Genomic DNA, 19,592 nt, shown 5'->3' on the forward strand with positions numbered 1-19,592 from the left:
ACCCTAAATGGCAGCATCCAAATCAGCATCAGCCAAATCCAAAGAGCAGATCACAGATCCTTACCAGGTATTTCTGCAGACATGGCCCCTAAAATTAACCCGGTTGAGGAAGAAAAAACTTTTTATGTGTTGTGTTGTGAGGGATGGTAATTTTTAGATGTGATTTTTTATAAGTATCCCTCTGGTTATTTCAAGATAATAAAGTGTAAGGATGATAAAAGAAAGAATAACAAAGTGGTGGGATATGTGTCTATTGGCACTCAAACACAGTCCTTAAATAAAGGGGGGAAAACTGCCCACACCGGAGTGGAGGGGAGCCTTAGCGCTGCGCATACCGCAGTATCCGAGTTCCCCCGACCGCATCGGAGATGTATCCCTCGCTCCTGATCCACCAAGTCCCCTCGACTCCCCCAGACACTCCCCTCCGTCGTGATCCATCCCCAGACCCCAGCCAATACCTGCACCTCCACCGCCGATACAAACTGGCTCGACCCCGCTAGAACCTCCTGCCACGTTGACCGTCCTGGTCGATAACGGTGTCTCCGAGTAAGTCCCCCAAGTTTCCTTCCCCCGACTGCATTGGAGATGTATACCTCGCCCCTGATCCTCGACTCCCCCAGACACTCCCCTCCGTCGTGATCCATCCCCAGACCCCAGCCGAGACCTATGGATCACCCGCAAGTAGACAATCCTCGGCCCGACGCTGCCGGTAACTATCCTTGCCCCGACGCTAATGCTCCCGGTAACTATCCTCGCCCCGACGCTAGCGGTAACTGGCCAATGCCAGGTGGAGATGGGTGGGACTTGTTACATGATGAACACCAAACGGCTCTCGCCGCTTGTGCACCGCTTCAGTCTAGCACACACCACGGGGCCCCAGGTGGATTGCCATTGCCTATGATGGCAAGCCAAGGGGGAATCCAAGGCCACCCAGCTAACAATCACACTACCGGTCAGACCGCAGGCCCCGGGGCGGCCTCAGGCGCATCATACCAACACTCCTTGGCGGCCGGGCCCCCAATGAATCCCACCAGTAAGCTACAGCTACATTTTCCTCTTTGCTCGGGGTATAACACTGAATGGTACTCCCCCAGCACCCACCCACTCATACCACGGCCGGCAAGGCGCGAGCGACCCCGGTGGACCTGGACTGATCTGGCATACCCCAACTAACCCAAGCCCAAGCCCGTACCGCTATAGCTGCCATGAGCCTCTGGCCCAACATGAGCGGCCCTCGGCGTCACCTGAACAAAGCCGCAGACCGACCCAGATGGCTTCCGGGCCCCTTCCACCGACTGGCGGTGCAGGCATGAGCAGCCCACCTGCATTGGAGCGGCCCCTTTCCGCCGCGACGAGCTGGAACTCAAGCCGCTCAGAAAACTCGTTGGCTTTGGTACGTCCCGATACTCTCACATTCATCAGAGACAACATCGGCACGCTTTGTGCCAACATTGCCAACACCGAGGAGTTTATCAGGGTTGCCGCGCCAGTATTTAACGTAAGTCAATAGACAGTCCACCCCCCCCTTACCATAATTCCTCCCCAGGTGACTGACCTGTCTCTCACCGCGGGACATTATGCCCCCCCCAATCACTAACTAAATAGATACCCGAGCACGAGAGATGGCCAGCAGCCATGGTCATGATTCTCGCGAAGCTTGAGGACATCCAATCTGGTATGGTCACAAAGCTGGTGAGCGAGTTGAAATCCTGCACCAAGGAAGCGAGTCAACCGGCAACCACAACCCTACTGGCTCCCAAATCAGAAGTGGTGGGCACCCTCAAGAACTTCGTGCACACCAATCTTCGTATTGTGTTACTTGATGGCTCTCTTGACGCTTATGGCCGCCTCCGTGGACGACGTATCAACGGAGCTGTCACACCTTTCACGGCCATGAAGGTGGGTCAATTGAATTTCTGCCCTTGTAAGCCTGGACCCGCAGCTGATCAAAAGTGTTTGCTTGCTTGCAATCAAGCAGGTCCTCATTGGCGAGCAGGACTCGGCATTCCTCTCCCAATTTCCCGCCAATTGGCAAGACAATGACGTGTGGAACTCGCAATTCGACACCCTTATCACGAATGACCTGAAGGCCGAGAAGCACAAACTGGTTGGTCTCATTTCATCCAACCTCCCAACCACGGGCAAACCACCACCTCCGGTCCCCGACCTATTTGACCTTGTTGAGAGTGTGTTCTCGGGAATGCTGCCGCGCTACAAGGATGCCTGCCCCAAGAAGATCAATGCGGAGGTGAAGGCGCCGGCCAAGGCTCGACTGGCCCACATGCAAATGGTTTTCAACCTCAACCGTATCGCACGTGACAAAGGCAGCAAGGTGACCTTCTGGCATCAACTGGACAACAACCTCTACACGCGGATCGGTAAGCCGCGCCTGTACCACTTTGCATTTGCTCGGCTGATCCTGAAGAAGGATCGAGCCCTGTGGAACAAAACCAGAACGGTTAACGATGTCGACCCCGCTGACTTTGCGTTGCCAACCGAGGAAGAAATTGAGGCTGAATGTGAGAATCAACGGGCTCGGCGCCAAGGTCAAGATCCAGCATTGCCTCCCCCTGAAGATACATTGGACCTTGAGGACATGTAGCCCAGCCCGGATTCCTCATACTTGCTCTCTCTTCTCTCTATCTCGTTGTCTATCCTATCCATTGTCTATCCTATCTACAACTTTGATTGCCTGTCACGTCGTCTATCTATCTTGTTGTCTATGCTATCTATCTCTTTGATCACCGTTTTAGGTCTGTCTATGTTGTCGTGTATATCGGCAATGGTTCTAGCTCCATCTCACATCTTGTCTATCTCAGTTTCTTATCGTTATATTACTACGACGGTGCAATACAACATATGATGAATGTCTATTCTACTCTACAACTGGTTGATCGGAGTAATACGGAATTGGCGGCCGGGAACGTCCGGCAAAACGTTTTGCAGGGTGAAGCCGAACAGTTTTGAGAGCACCCGGCAATTACAATAACGTTTTCCGTAACGTTCTCGGAAACTGCAACGGTTTTCCATAACGTTTGCCGTTTCCGAAAACGTTGTCAATTGAGTTGCGTGGTTATCCAAACGTTTCCCTCAACCTTCCTCGTTGGTGGAAACGTTGGAGGCGTTCACATAAACGTTTGAGCTAACTCATAAAGTTGGGGGAACCACATCCCAACTTTATTAGTTTCAATTCCGTTTGGGTGACAGTTCCTCAACTTTTGTTCAAATATCTCCCCAATCTTCTCAAAGTGGTTTCCGTGGGGGCTTCGCCCCGACGTATTGTACCAATTGTATTGCGAACGTTTTGGAAACCATACCACAACCACGTCAAAACGTTCGCTTGCAGCCGTGGTGTATTGGTAATCATTTAGAAAGTATGTATCACTGATTAGCAGGAGAGAGGAGTTGAACGTAACAAAGGCTATTAGGTTGATTGAAGAATCTATGAAAAAAGTGCCCACATGTTCTGATTGTTATGAACCTGCGGGCCATCGAATGTCCTTTCAAGATTTCCGCCCATATTGGCTGCTCTTTTTCAATCGAGTCACATCGAAGTATGGATCAAATTAGAAAAACTGAGATCTTGCTGAACGATTTTAGAGGTTTTAACTAAGGCTGGCTTACTCCTTCACTTCGATGGAATCGGGGTCGGAGATCCTGGAGGAGGAAGACGTGGACAGTTAGAATTGAGGGACTCGTCTTCACTGATCCAAGTTCATTTTGACACTCACAGAACCACCGCCGACTCCCTACTCGTGCGTTTCCACAGCCTTGCATGCAAACATCGTGCTTGTGAGCAGGAGGCTAGCACCAAAAACGTGAGCAGTGCACCGGGATGGAGGAACATTATACTTATTTTTTTTAGTTATTGGATGCCTTGGCACGAGGATAAAACGAGCTCAGAGAGCTCGCGTATCGGGGCCGTCCTCTTGTACATCAGTGAACTGAAAGGCTCTTGCACCCTAACCGGGATGTACATAAGTACAGGCTTCATCAGATTTTTTCAGCCGGAGAAGGCGAGGCCAATACCGAGCGACATGATATATGACAAGTATCAAGAACTGATGGATCGCGAGCTGTCGCGACGCATGGCAACAAAGGAGGAGGCAGCCCCGACAGAAAGGAGAAGGAATGTATCACTTCGGCGTTCGAGGCCACTCGCCATCATGAATCGGCCCGGGCCGTTTCAAGCATCGTGACAATGCTCTGGTGCGGGAGTCCCGGCGCAGGGTCTCTCGGAGGCTCATCGGAGGGCTCACGCTCCGCACGAGAGCGCCTGCCCGCAGATTGGAGAGACTCGTTAATTTGGTGCCGCCTCATCACCAAGTACGAAATCGTGGGGTTCTTGAGACCCTCTGAAGTTCAGACCCACACAAAACAGGACATAAAATACCGGCCCAGTCAAAAAAATATTCTCATTGCTTCCCATTTTGCAGCTCTCTACCATCGTTTTGGGATTCAGACCTTCTCTCCTCGCCTTTGGATTTTCCTTCGGGTTGTTCTTCGCCCTTTGCATTCACACTGCTTCTGTGTTCTTTTCACGCTTTCTTGCTCCCTTGTCATCATCATCATCACCTATTCCTTTTCATTGAGCTCTCCTACTCTCTTCTCATCCTCCTTGCTCTTAACCGTATTCACTGGTTTGAACCTTATTCTCAATTAATTTTGGCTTTCTTTCCTCTGTTTGTCCTCATGTATCTGTGGGAAGCCAATAACATTTCAGCTTTAATCTTTTGACGCTCTTGTTTGCTCGGTATTCTATGGGTCTTCCGGTCACGTTTTACTAGACCTTCATCTCCACTCCCCACATGCCCACATGCCCAGGTTTGTTCTCGACTACTTGCGCACAGAAGCTTCGGGTGATCTCTTTCGCCAGAGCTGCCACCATGTCCAGCCGACCAATGTGATCACGGCAAAGGCAGTGCGCTGAAGGTCTTCGTTTTGCCGAATGTGTTTCAGGAGATATCCGACCGGTACATCATATGTACCATACTTGCATATATCGCCATGACCCGTTCGGACTCATTCAGTAGCTTTCAGAGTCAGGTCATGGTGGAGGTGAGCATGGGCTCGGGCTCAGTCTGAGCGTGATTAATTCACCCCCACTCACACCGCCGCCCGGAACCTACCTGAACATCCACACGGCCAAAGAGACAGTGTGACACCATCGAATATTTTAAATCAGCCTCGACCACCCACCCACAGCAACTCCACATCTAAGTCCTTCCTCAACACTCTGCATCCTGCTTTTCTCATCTAAACCAAGCTCGATCAATCCTTGAAGAAAGACCAATCTACACGATCATGTCTCCTCCGAAATTCCAGTGAGTAACTGGATATGTCTGGCTTCCCTTGCGAGATGTTTTGCATTCGGCTAGACATGTTATCTTGTTTGCGCCCGCAGAGTCAAGGACATGAAGTTCAACCGACTCGGCCGCTCGGGTCTGCGTGTGCCTATCTTCTCTTGTAAGTCCAACTTTGATCGAGCAACCTACTCCGCGCGGATGGTGATTACCAGTTGGTCTCATGTGCTGTTTCTGGCGTCGGTTTGACCTTGATCGATACTAGATGGCGGGTGGTTAACCGTCGGCTCGGTGGCCACCGGCGCGGCCGTCAAAGAGCTCATGCAGATTGCTTGGGACCACGTGTGTTTCTGCTTTTTATGGCTGTTTATAGGCGCATAGGTCACAGAGAAAACTGAACAGTTATGATACCCCATCAAATAAATTTCCACTACAGGGTTGCAGTAAGTCTGACCGACTCATACATACATAACCATCTCAGACCGATGCTAATTATCCATGTTCTATGGGTCATGAAAACATGATTAAGATTACTTTGATAATGCAGAGATCTATTCGAATGGGAATTCCGAGCTCGAGATGGGCAAGGCTCTGAAGGAGCTGGGATGGGAGCGCAGCGAATACATGGTGGCCACCAAGGTATTCTTCGGCACCGGCAATTCGGAGGAGCCCAATGCGCGGGGTCTTTCGCGGAAGCACATCATCGAGGGCGTCAAGGCTTCATTAGCTCGGCTCCAACTCAGCTATGTCGACGTAGTCCATGCCCATCGACCCGACCCCACCGTCCCCATGCTCGAGACTGTCCGCGCTTTCGATTACCTTGTCAACAAGGGCTTCGCTTTCTACTGGGGTACCAGCGAATGGAGCGCCCAACAAATCCAAGAAGCTGTCACCGTTGCAGAGAAGTACAACTTGGTTGCTCCGGTGGTCGAGCAGCCTCAATACTCCTGTGCGTCTTTGGACTCTTTGTTTGACAGATATAATTGATCCTAATTGATTTTGTTCATTCGGTGAACCTCAAGTGCTTCACAGGGAACGCTTTGAGGTCGAATACGACCCAATTTTCAAGAATTTGGGATGTAAGTATACCGCTCGGACGGAACACGATGAAAATAAGAAGAGCTGATGCATTGGATTTCGTTGAACTGATCGGGCCACAAGATGGCTCAACTATCTGGTCTCCATTGAAGAGCGGAATCCTTACAGGTACGTCACTGATTGAACACCAGCAGCAGTCAGTTGAGTGATTGATGGATGGAGATGTGTTGGTGGCCGGTTCCAATAGGAAAATACAACGACGGAATCCCGGCTGGGTCGCGAATGGATGTCAACAAAGAGTTCTTCAAGGACTCGGTGGCTCGGATGCAGGCGGAAGAAGGCCGACAGGAGATTGAGAAGGTCAAAAAATTAACCCAGTTGGCTAAAGACAAGCTCGGCTGCTCTGTCGGCCAATTAGCCCTCGCTTGGGCTGCTAGTAACGGTCACGTCAGCACCGTCATCCTGGGCGCGACCAAACCTGAACAGTTGAAGGAAAACTTCGGGGCGTTAAAAGTCAGTCCATGGCTTCGTTTGTCTACCACCTGAATCCCCGACTCGCGTGTTTTTGACCGATCATTCAAACTGCTTCCTTATAGATCATCGACAAATTAACGCCGGAAATCAAGAAAGATATCGAGTCGATCATGTCCAACGCCCCCACCCATCCCTCCACTTGGGGAAGATAAAATCAGTGGCAAGCGATTCTAAAAAAACCAGCAACTCGACCACACTAGGGATTATTACCAATCAGCAGCTCAATGAAAGACGTTCCTCATTGCTCACATAAGTCAAGAAAACATTTGTAAATCCGTTGTAGTCACTCACCACTGTCATATCTCCATCATCGTATCTTCAGTCTTCGCAGGTGTACATCTTCACCATGTTCATCATTGCTCATCTACTGTAGATACATTACCCTTATCTGAATGCACAAAATCACACATGTTTGCCTCTTTTATTGCTCATGGAAACAAGCTGGCGCAAATGATTCTGTACACGCTAATTTCATCAATGATAAAAAATCATTCATGTGCGATTTCTTGATGTGTCGAAGAATACATCTGCAGTGGATGACCACCAATAACTATTTACTGCGTGAAATTGGGCAGCGTGACCACAACAATACAAATGCTTTCTAGATTCTCAAGACAGGAACAGGTACCACATTTGATTGAGTTGTCTGATGGCAATATCAAGAGTATACATATAAATATATTTCTTTCTCTCATGTTTTGGAATAGTTCACAGCTATATAGCTTGATTATCCGCGGAAGGATGGATGGGCGCATTATCCATGATTGATTCAATTTCTTGCATGATTTCCGGCGTTAATCTCTCGATGATCTAAGGAGAAGCAGGTGTTATGGTTGGCGGAAAAGAGCAGATCAGGAGCTGGACAAACCAAGACAAGCTGTGCTGTCAGTGTCAGAGAGGACTGACCTTCAACGCTCCAAAGTTCTCTTTCAGCTGTTCCGGTTTAGTCGCGCCAAGGATGACGGTGCTGACATGAGGGTTACTAGCAGCCCAGGCGAGGGCCAATTGGCCGACAGAGCAGTTGAGCTTATCTTTGGCTAGCTTAGTTAATTTCCTAACCTTCACGATGTCCTGTTGTCCTTGTGGTGACTGCAGTGCGGCCTTTTTTACCTTGACGTACTTGTGGTCTCTCTGGACGTCCATGCGCGACCCGTCCGGGATCCCGTCGTTGTATTTTCCTGTTTCCACATCCGTCAGTCAACCCCTTGGAACCACATAGGCTCAACTGATCACTGCGCCTAGGGCCTCCTAGGGCTCACTCAGTCACTTACCTGTCAGGATTCCATTATTCAATGGACCCCAAATCGTCGACCCATCTGGTCCCATGAAACAAAAGAAGTCATCAGCTTTTCCTTGATCTCCTTTTAGGCTTCGGCCATACCCAATAACCAAATGCTTATAATGGGAAAATTAAGCCAATAGTATGGCACATTACTCACATCCCAAGTCCTTGAAGATTGGGTCGTACTCGACTTCAAACCGTTCCCTGCGAAGCACTTGAGAATCACCGAAAAACCACCATCAGTTCGGCGGATTGATTGTATATCCTTGAAAAACATCTCTGAAACACACTAGAATATTCAGGTTGTTCAACGACCGGAGCGATCAATCTGCAATCCTTAGCCACGGCGACAGCTTCTTGAATTTGTTGGGCGCTCCATTCGCTGGTACCCCAGTAGTGAGCGTAGCCTTTATCGACAAGGTGATGGAACGCGCGGACAATCTCTTCCATGGGGACGTCGGGGTCGGGTCGATGGGCGTGGACAACGTCTACAAAGCTGAGCTGGAGTCGTTCCAACGAACCTTGCATGCCCTCGAGGATGTGCTTCCGCGAAAGGCCCTGCGCATTGGGCGCCTCCGAATCGCCGGTGCCGAAGAATATCTTGGTGGCCACCATGAACTCCCTCCGCTCCCATCCCAGCTCCTTTAGAGCCTTGCCGATCTCTCTCTCTGCGTTCCCGTTCGCATAGCCCTCCGCAGTGTCAAAGTAGTCTTATTTACGGTTTCCCGCACCGCGGACAATTGACCATTGCTAATCAGCATCGATCTTAGATGGCTATGTTTGTATCAGTCGGTGAGACTTACTGCAACCCTGAGGTCAGAATGTATTTGATGGGTCCATCAAGTAGGATGCCGTTCAGTTCGCCTGATGAAGAATGTGCTTTTAGACAGTACAACAATTACGACACTTACATGATCCCAGGCAGTCTGCATTAGCTCTTTAACGGCAGCACCGGTGTTCACAGTGCCCATATTCAACGCTCCGCCATCTACATAGCATCAAAGTGGGAGAATTTGCCGGAGCAAACCAGCATAACAGATCAAGCGGCAATCCCCATCTTGTCGGCGCAACTTTCCCAATGAACCCCGCACTTACAGGAGAAGATCGGCACTTTCAGACCGGCCCGACCAAGTCGCTTGACCTTCATATCCTTTATTCTATAACGGGTTTAAACAAAACAACATGCATCCGATCCTTGCCTAGCCGAGGGGGAGGAAATGGGACAGATGAAGCCAAAAGGATAACCCGGTCACTCACCGATATTTTGGAGTTGATTTGGTGTCGGCCCCATGATCTATTCCACTCCCAAGGCCTTCGACCCTGGCAGCTTCCGGGGCAGCAGCTACCTCGGTAACTATCTTGTTGGCTGGCATCATAGCGGCATTGGCTTGGCCAAGTATCATTAGAAATAATGGCAATCGCCACACGGTGACGCGATCATAGCTGAACATTGTTTCCCCCAATTCAGTGGAAGTGAAAAATTGGAATTCGAGGTCTAACGGTGATATTTAGAATGGGCAGTGGTGCACAGACTGACCCTCTGATTCATGCACTTCACTCCGGCCAATGAAGGTCATATCGCTCATCAACCCGAAACAATGGAGCATCAAAGTGCCGGACAGATTTTGAAACCTATCAGCATGTTGAGTTATTGTGCCGCAGGATTTGATACAAAGACGACTTTACGCAGGCAAGTGTGTCACAGGCAACAACAGATGTACAGTGGGTGAGCTGATATTTTCACCCTCAAGCTTTTCATCAGAACCTCAGGCAAGTGACCTGAAGTCATGGGGTTGGCTGCAGGGGTGGAGAATCTAACTTAAAAGTCCCTCTCTTTGTGGAGGGGGGACGCCGTCCCGCAGGGACCCTCCAAAGGAGGGACTTATACACTAAGTGGACCCTGCGGCCTGAGAGAATCAGGAACTTGGCCTTTTTCAATCCTGTGTAGCTTCATCACATCACATTGTGTGATTGAGTTGTAGGGGAACAAAAGATGCAGAACATCAAGGAGAATCTTTCCACCTATTGTCCTATTTTTAGGGATATGTAATGACATTCAAATGTCTTTTTTTGCAACTTCATCTAGTTGGCTATATCCCGTATCACACATGTTGCACTGTACAGAATCTGGAATTCATGATGTTACAACTCTGATTACAGCTCAACAAGAGGAGTTGAGGATGGGAAAAAATAGTAGAAAGATAGGGACAGCTTGGGCCATCCCCAAAATGTAAACAATTTCAAAAATGGTGCAGAGGCTCATGAGGGAGAGTGATTCTAAAAAAGTCCCCACCAAAAGTCATAATTCTCTCAGGCCGCGGGGTCCATATAGCGTGTAAGTCCCTCCTTTGGAGGTCGCTTTGCTCCCCCGAGGAGGGAATTAGCTAAGTTAGGTGGAGAATAAGTCACCAAGAATGATTATGAAAGAAAAAAAATGAAAAAATGAACAGTGTGAAAATTTAGCAATTTAATGCAAATTGCTCAGAATCTTTATTATTTTTCAAACCAAGAAGAGGAAATCAGAGAGCACAGTATGGCATGTGACAGGAATGATAAAAAATGAAAAAATGAAACCATTTTCAATGATTTTTATTGGGTCAAATATATTTGGTCAAGTTGGTGTTGATTTGGCCTACAGCTACCTGAATTCTACTTCAAATTGGTGGATAACCCATTCAACCAAACTATCATTGAAAATGGTTTCATTTTTTATCATTCCTGTCACATGGGCGGATACCCGCGCAGGTACCTGCAGATACCCACCAGGACCCTGGAAACCCCCAATGTAGGTGGGTAACCTAAATGTATGAATTTTTACATTTTTTTGCAAACTTTTAGGCACAAAATTGGTATGAATGGGGTTTGGAACCCAAAAGGGTACGCACCAAAGATGGCATTTATGTATGGATTTCTGCTGATACTCAGTTAAATCCCCTAAAACCCGCAGAACCCCGCTTACCTTTGGGGACTTTGGGCTCCCCGGGGTGATTTTGCCCCAGGCATAGGCACAAAAATGTATGAATCAGCCAAAAAAAGCCATTCCCCGGTGCCCCCCGATGTATGAATTTTGCCAAAATCTTGGATTTTTGGTTACCCACATCTATAGGGGGTTTCCAGGGTCCTTACCCACCCCTCAAAACGTGCTTACCGGTTGACTGCTGCATATGTCAGTCAACCCGGAGGCACTTCTCCTGGCAGACTGCTCTATATGGCTGTCAACTGGGAGGGAATCCTCCCGGTCAACTGCTGTATATTGCTGTCAACCGGGAGTGACTCCTCCCGGTTGACTGCTTGATATGGCTGTTGACCGGGAGGGACTTCTCCCGCTGCTTTATAATGCTGTTGTCCAGGAGGGACACATCCCAGTTGACTGCTGAATATGGCTGTCGTCCGGGAGGGATTCCTCCCGGTTGACTGGTATGTCTAGTTGTCAACCAGGAGGGATTCCTCCCGGTTGACTGGTGTGTATAGTCGTCAACCGGGAGGGATTCCTCTTGGTCAACTGGTATGTATAGTTGTCAAACGGGAGGGATTCCTCTTGGTCAACTGGTATGTATAGTTGTCAAAAGGGAGGGATTTCTCCCGGTCAACTTCTTGATATGATTGTTGACCAGGAAGGACTCATCCCGGTCAACTGTTGTATGTTGCTGTCAACCAGGAGGGACTCCCCCCAATCAACAGTAACATACATAGATGTTGAGGGACACCAGGGACTGAAACTGAGGGGCTACCAGTGCTCACGGGCAGGGGGCTTGACAGTGAAGATAAGGATTAGATTCAGTGAGTAAAAGAGCCAGATAGTGAGAGCCGGTAGACTGTAGTAATGGGCTGCTTGGTAGAAGCATATCTATGTACAAGCATACGACAACTACGTACGGGCTACACCATCTCAACAATAGAATGGCTTTATATGGCTGCTGACCGCCGTGGCTCCCATACCCTAGGGTTAGCGGATACCTGTCCAAATACACGGGTACCCGCTGGATTCTGCTGGAATATCAGAAATCTGCATCCGCTGGCGGGTACCCACCAGAGCGCACGGATACCCGCAGCAGGTTTGAAGTGACCATCTCTAATGTCTGTTGGAGGTCTTGTAGTCGTGAACCCTGACATTATTGGCTTATCAACTACCTGAGTTTGCCTTACCTTCTAGCTGTTGTTTATTCATTATGGCATGTTTTTGTTCATTATCATCTTTTATCTCAAATCACAAGTTGGTCCTTGTATGTAGTCTACATAAACATAGCCTACAACCTGAAATCAACCTCATTGGTTCTCATCCTTCATTTTTTGTGCCACATCCTGAGCCGCATCCAGTGAGCCTTGTCATCTTCACTGCCCCATTTATTGAGCCTCCACAGTCCTGTTCTCACTTTGTTGTCTCCACTCCAATTTTTAGTTTTAACAGAAATGGATTCAAAGGACTCCGGGATACCACTTTGGAGTCCCTTCAAAAAGCCAGTTTGACCCAACCACAGCGTCATCTCCTTGCAGGTGGGAAATTTGAATAATCTTTGGAGTCAATTTGGAGATCTTTGAATTTTTGCATCTGGGGTGTATTTTTGGCACCAACTGAGCTCCCAAGCAAGCCCCTGAGGCTCCTAACACCCCATATAGCAACCCGGGTGGCCCTTGAATTTGCTCCTGTGGGAGCTAAATGTCAGATAGCACCCGCAGTGGAGTTGCTATAAAGGCCTTAAATTTACCTCCAAAGTTTTACAAATTTCACCTGTGAACCCCCCTACCCCTAATAAGGGGGTTCACTGTTCAGCCAATCCAAAAAAGCTTGGCTTCTTTGGATGGAATCTCCAGTGGAAATTCCTTCTGGATTTACCAACCTGTGTTTATCCAATAACAAGGTTTGAAAGATGTATATTCATCCCTGTGAGAACAGTTGCTTACAGGATGCTGTTGGTGGTGCTGTTTGCAATGGTGAAACAATCCGATACAATCCAGGTATTGGCCAATAAGGCGTATCATATTGTTTTTTTGATACATAAAAATTTGATACCATGTATTGTATTGAAAAAGAGATGCAATAAACTGTATCATATTGAAAAAAAAAAAATACAGTGTAGATCCCCCAATACACAGAATATGGGACTGTATTGGCAACCCAATACAGATGTATCGGACCATATTGGATTGTATTGGCGACCTGATACACCGTATTGGATTGGATCAGCCAACCAATACAATACTGATACAATGTATTGGGACCAAAACCAATCCAATACAGATAAATACTGATACATGTACCAGATTGGTTGCAGCGTTGCTGTTTGGTAGCAAAAAAAATATGCTGGCCGCTGGGATCAGCATAATGCAACCGCGCAAATAGGAGTAGAATGGCATCTGGGGTAGAATCAGCCAAATCTCTCAATTCTGAACTCAGAATTAGGAAGTGTATGATTGAGGGTATCTGGCTGTTCTATATGCACCCTGCATATGAGAATGAGGTGGGCATGAATATACATACACCACGGGTTGTGCTGGATGTCCATGGGACATACTTTTGGACATTTCCCTGGACATCCAGCTCTTGCAGGGCAGGAAACATCCACAGGATATTACTCTTCATGATGGATACAGATGTCTCCCCTGGATGGTCTCCAAGCATCCGTTTGATGGTATGTAAGTTGTTGAGGGGAACTTAGGTGACACGTGACTAAGAGAGATTTGACAAGGTGTCAAGGACAAAGTCCAAGTACAGTGATTCAAAGGATAATCATCATTCAGTGAGGAAGGATAACAGTGAGGGGAACAACTAGGCTGTATACATGTATAGTATAGGCTAAGTTGTGGGTGTATAGATTAGAAGCATACTACATAGAGGGATGCTAGTACACTATTTCAACATAAGTGTCCATTGGACATCTCCAACCATGCTTGGATTGCCAAAATTTTAGCCCAGTTGGCCCAGCAGGGCCCTGGAGGTTGCAGGGTTCTGGCGGGCATGGGCTCTGTAGCGGTACAGGGGGAGCAGGGGGGAAGCAGGTGCACGGAGCTGTGGGGAGCAAGTTGTATTTGAGCAGCCTGGGAGTTGAACACATACCCACCAGGGTGCCCATTGGCTCAGGGGAAGGGGGTGCTTAGAGCATTTGCATTTGTTGGGTCAAGTTGACAATTTTGGGCAACTTAACCCAAGCAGCAATTGCATTGGTCCGGGCTAGCCCCGGGTCAACAAGCTCAGGTTTGATTTCAGGCTAAGGTTGGCTAAATTTAGCAAGCCTTAACCTGAAATATAGCTTCAGGATAGGGTGGTCTGTGACTCATTTCAGCTCACTTTAGCCTGAAACTGACCAAACAAATGTGTTTGCCCACTTGAAGGCAACCGCGTCAGCTAACCTGCCAACAAACCCAGGCTTATTTTGAGAGAATTCAGAGGACTAGGATTCATTTCTCTAATTAGACTCTGTAGCTAGTTGACAAGATTTTTCTAACTAATAATGAATCAAAAGAAATGTTTCCATTATTTACCTAGGAGCAAGCAAGTGTGCCGCTCTTGACTGTTTGAGAGATAAATGAAACAAGTATGAAAGCAGCGAGAGTTCCGCGTATATCGTCTTAGCGATCTGCGCGTCGTTAACCTTTGTTAGCTCAATCTTCATTTGGGAGTCTCAAGTCTCTTTGGGTCTTTTCTTACGCTCTTTGAGCCTGCGAGTATTAGGGTCCGTTTGGTTGGTTCTCAGCGAAACGGCGAAGGAATAGTGCAACGTTATCTAAGAACATTTATGCAGTCCTTTTAATGCTTTGTTTCTTTTGCTGAGTTGCAGAGACATTTACTCACCGACTTTTTCCTCTTCACTTTGTGTGGGATTGGTATGAGTAGTCTTTCTTTTTTTGACTTTGTCTAGAAGAGAGGATCGAGGTGTTAGCGCTTGACTCATTAGTTTTAAAGCTAAATCATCTTTTGCTCACCTTTGGTGGGCGATGTCATTCTTGCTTTAAGGGACTGTGACTCGGGATTTACCGCAAGCTTGATTTTGCTGTGCGCTGGAGCCGGACCTGCATGCATCAAATTTTGATGAGTCAGTTTTACGACCCCGCAGAGCTGGTTTTGGACTGCAGAATCTGGTTTGCTTTGCTTACCATTTTCCGCAGCTGATTGAGTTCCCGGCCGCTTGCTCAATTTATGAGTTTGCAGCCGTTCACCTAGGCGTGTAATCTCACATATTTAACCCAAAAACTTAGCAAACAAATGTGAATGCTCTTACACTGTGGGAATCTTGCTGTTGCTGCGGCCCGCAGCAACATCATGACTCTGCATATCAGAATATGCAGTGTCAGCTGCAGCAACATTTGGCCAGCTGATTTGCATTTGGACAGCCAGCCACCACAGTACATAACAACCTCTCAATGACCGGTCCTTGTGCCGGCCATTGAGAGGATTACACACTCCGCTCACTCCTCTCGGAGGAGTGTGGACTTCTCCTCCCAATGACCAGTTGTTATGCTGGTCATTGAGAGGAGCGGGCAACTCTCAATGGCCGGCACAAGGACTCCTCCTGATGGCCCATCCTTGGGCCAGCCATCAAGAGGAGTGTGTACTCCTCCTGGTGACCGGTTGTTGTGCCCGCCATTGAGAGGTGTGGTGTCTGTACATACCCCGGTGGCCGGCTGTCCATCAGCCGGCCAAGTGTTGCTGCAATACTTGTTGCGTGGGGTTCAAATCCCCACTGAATTGACAGATTTTGCTGCAGTCCGCAGCGACATTGAGATGCCTGCAGTGTTACCAGATATATTACCATGAAAACATCACTGAAGACCGCCACACAGTACACTAACCCACTAGACTTGGGTCCAAATATCCTTTGGACACTCTGGCTGGAGTATCCAATGGATGCTGCACTTTCAAGACTGTCAAGATGTCCATTGGACACTCTCAATTGGGAGTGCCCGCTGGATGGTGTTTTTTGATGTCCAGTTGACATTTTTGAGTGCTAAGTATCACTTGGACGCTTCCCCAACCCTCCAAGTGATGCTCAGCGCACCTAAATCTGCTGGATGTTCCCTGGGCATCCTCTGGATGCTTCTCAATCAGGAACATCTGCAGGATGTAGCGCCTTTCCAGAAAGGCACCCTGTGGTGTATGTCCAACCTTGCCAGTGATTATTGGCAAACCCAATACAAAGTTTAGGTGGAAATTCCTTCCAAGGAAGCCAAGCTTTTTTGGAATGGCTGCAAGATTTTACGCACCGCGCCCCCCGGCAGGCGAGGGAAATGTGCTAAGTTTGCTCCAAGAAAGCTTAACAAAGCCTCACTGTTAGAGCCCCAAAGGGGGAGCCCCGCAGGGACCTAGCTTAACAAAGCCTCTTGGGTGGAGGGTCCGGGGGACCCCGCCCAGAGGGCTCTCCGCAGGAGAGGCTTATGAGTTATGTCTTGATCTAAGCAGGAGCAGAAAGGATCTGCTACACTAAGAATCCCAACTAATATAAAAAGGGACTTGGAAAAACAACTCCTGTATTTTGGGAAAACAACTCCCATACGTCGGCGCGACCATCTTTTGACCAGCGCTTGAGTCTGACGGCAACCTAGACCCTTTTTTGGGATTTGTTGACCCAAAATAATTTTTCTTTGGGAGTTGTCGTGCTATTTTTTTGTAGGGGGTTGAGAAATTGACTCCCACAAATTAAAAAATCGACTCCCAAATGCAATTTACGTCGCGCGGACCGCCTTGGGACGTCTTTCCCAGGTCCTCGCGACCGCATTTTGACCCGGGGGCTTTTTGGGAGTTGGAATTTTAATTCCGCGATCCCAAACGGGAGTCGGGATTTTAATTTTACAAAAAATCCCAGAAAATAGAGGAATATTTATATCTCCTCACTGGAGCACCCAAAGGCTCCCAAAATTTTAAAGCAATCTAGATACACTGTCTAGAAAATATGTTGAAATTTACAGCAGTAGAAACCATCAGGAAGGCCTTGTGGAACAGGCGGGTTAATTTGGCGGATTTCCTACTAAGGCAAACCCCCGAAACCTTATCTATGGTGCTCCAAATGGTCCCAATTTTTTTCTGCCAGAAGGATACAATCTTTAAAAGATATTCTGAGCTTCACAGAATTAGCACACCTCAGGGAAACCTTGTGTAGCCGGGGGGTGATTTGGCGGATTTCCTACTGAGGCAAACCCCCAAAACCTTATCTATGGTGCTCCAAACGGCCCCAAACTTTTTCTGCCAGAAGAATACACTCTTTGAAACATATGTTAAGCTTCACAGCATTAGCATCCCTCAGGGAGAACCTGTGTAGCCGGGGGGCGGATTTGGCAGAGTTCCTACTAAGGCAAACCCCCAAAACCTTATCTACGGTGCTCCAAACCGCCCCAAATTTTTTCTACCATAAGAATACACTCTCCAGAAAATATTTCAAGCTCCAAGGAGGTATTACACATCAGCAACACCTTCTATTGACCGTGGTGTAGCGTAGTGCAGCGCAAATGCGCTATTTTTTAGTGTAGCGTTAGTGCAATTGCATGCATCTGCGCTAAAGGTACGCGCACAGGGTGAAAAGCCATTTCAGCTTTTGCTGGTGTGTCACATTTTTCATCACTGAGCCAAGTGATGCCAACCTGAGTGCTCATGCAGATCCAGGGGCTTAGGTGGACCCTTCAAAAATTGTTTATAACGTTCAGCCATATGTACACAAATGATTTTGGGAATATTTTCTGAAGTCATACACAACTCCTGATTAATATGATGTTTTTTCTGCTGGACTTTTCCCAGAACTTCAAATACTTTGTGAAAAAATTCAGCAACTAAAGAATGTGTCACACAAACTTACACGTGTATCTTTTTGTGTACCACTAACATATCTTGAGCTTTTTGGGATTTATGATAAACACATGATAGAATGAAATATATATAGCTGGCACTTAGCACCTGGGTACCCGCAGCGGGTGCAGGTACCTTCCTAAATTTTGAACCAGAATGGACACCCGCACCCGCCGGCTTTTACCTGTGTACTTCCACGGGTACCTGCCCACAGGTACCTAGTACCTGCCAATTGGCACTAGGGGCAAGCAGAGCTGTTCAGAATGGCAATTTGTGCACAGGTACCTGCCTGAATTTGGACCCAGACTGGACACCTGCACCCGCACCCGCTGGAGAATACCTGCGCACTGCCACAGGTACCCGCCCGTGGGTGCCAAGTACCCGCCAACGGATGATAGGGGCCAGCTCTAGAAATATATGATTTCCATGGTAAATACCTTGTTTTTGCCAAGTATTAGATATTGCTTTGCAAGGTTGTTGAAAATGTGTTCTAAAATAGTTCCAGTAATAACTAGATTCAAGTTGGAGCTGGTTTTCAATTGAATTCAACTCCTTTCAAAAGTGCATTCAGCTCAATTGAGCATAAGTTAAACATAAATTCATCATGAATTCAGCATACATTGAGGATCAAGATCCAGGATATATCTAACAGGTTTCTTACAATATTGTGCAATGGCAATTGCACACAAGTGCCACGCAAACTTCCATGGTGCCTAAACCTGAAATTTAACCTCACACTACGGCATTTCTCAAGTCAGCTAGCCAGCAGCTGACCCAACAAATGCGACTGCCCGCCTTGGTCAGCTAACCTGCCCACAAACCCGGGCTTACTTAACCCCAGAATTTAGCGAACAAATGCAAATGATTAAGTTCGCGCTCCAAGGCGTTCGCACCCGCGAGTACCGGGGGGACTTGTGTTAACGTCGATCCTCCCTGTGTTTGAATTCCTCAAACTCGCAAAACCAAAGTGTTGATTTGTGCTGGGTCGAATTTTCTGTGGGCCTTGCGCTGCGGGATAGATTAGGTGTCGGTCACCTTCGTCGCCTCGGATTAACCCAATTTCTGGTAGCCTTTTTCATGGAACATGTTTTGTCAATCTGTTTGTCGCATGATCATTGGTGCTACATTCGGACTTCATGGCATACCCTGACCCTATCTCCTGTAGGGAAGGATGCCAGTGCCCTCGCCCCTGTCGCATTGCGCCGACCGCGGGGAGACTCCCATGCAGAGAGACTCCCAGGCTCTCACACCAAGGATTGCTCTTCTTGCATCCGATCGGTCGAATTCCTTTGCATCTTTTGTAGATCTGACCTGTTCCAGTGTTACGTTGGATCATCGCGTGCTGGAACAAGAAAAATTAAAAATATGTATGGAAGTTGATTGGTTTCGAAATCCGTTGACTTCAATTCTCTCATGTTTTGGCTTCATTAGTGATAAAGGCTAAACAGGTCGGAGGTGCGAATATACAAAAGGGGAGGACTCGCCCTTCAATCTTAACATCACCTTTCAACTTGAAATACCATTTTTTAATTCAACCCACAATCATCACATTTGGGGCGAAAAATGTGCACCTATGATCACCAAACCGTTCGGCGATTTTCACTGCTTATAATGATACTCGGTAAAACTAGTGGTATCCTCGCAACCAGCAATCTAGTTACTG

The 19,592-nt window shown here is 47.8% G+C and overlaps 3 protein-coding genes across 3 annotated transcripts; 2 read left to right on the top strand and 1 right to left on the bottom strand.

Moving 5' to 3' along the window:
* Window positions 1–666: 666 nt before the first annotated feature.
* Window positions 667–1,510, top strand: PtA15_12A238 (uncharacterized protein; the record flags this gene model as incomplete). The annotated part of the gene is made up of 2 exons (XM_053161826.1): window positions 667–1,033; window positions 1,095–1,510. The coding sequence occupies 2 exons, from the start codon at window positions 667–669 to the stop codon at window positions 1,508–1,510; spliced, it is 783 nt and encodes a 260-aa protein (XP_053025805.1).
* Window positions 1,511–5,304: 3,794 nt separating this feature from the next.
* On the top strand, window positions 5,305–7,128 carry PtA15_12A239 (uncharacterized protein; the record flags this gene model as incomplete). Its single annotated transcript, XM_053161827.1, has 9 exons — window positions 5,305–5,324; window positions 5,405–5,466; window positions 5,569–5,645; window positions 5,740–5,746; window positions 5,833–6,252; window positions 6,326–6,382; window positions 6,465–6,509; window positions 6,589–6,870; window positions 6,938–7,128. 9 exons carry the CDS (start codon window positions 5,305–5,307, stop codon window positions 7,126–7,128), a joined length of 1,161 nt encoding a protein of 386 aa, XP_053025806.1.
* A 461-nt stretch (window positions 7,129–7,589) lies between these two features.
* Window positions 7,590–9,608, bottom strand: PtA15_12A240 (uncharacterized protein; the record flags this gene model as incomplete). The annotated part of the gene is made up of 9 exons (XM_053161829.1): window positions 7,590–7,685; window positions 7,782–8,053; window positions 8,147–8,191; window positions 8,315–8,371; window positions 8,448–8,867; window positions 8,961–8,967; window positions 9,069–9,145; window positions 9,253–9,314; window positions 9,415–9,608. The coding sequence occupies 9 exons, from the start codon at window positions 9,606–9,608 to the stop codon at window positions 7,590–7,592; spliced, it is 1,230 nt and encodes a 409-aa protein (XP_053025807.1).
* Between the last annotated feature and the right edge of the window lie 9,984 nt (window positions 9,609–19,592).

The sequence above is a fragment of the Puccinia triticina genome, chromosome 12A (genome assembly GCF_026914185.1).
Source record: "Puccinia triticina chromosome 12A, complete sequence".
Lineage (NCBI taxonomy): Eukaryota > Fungi > Basidiomycota > Pucciniomycetes > Pucciniales > Pucciniaceae > Puccinia > Puccinia triticina.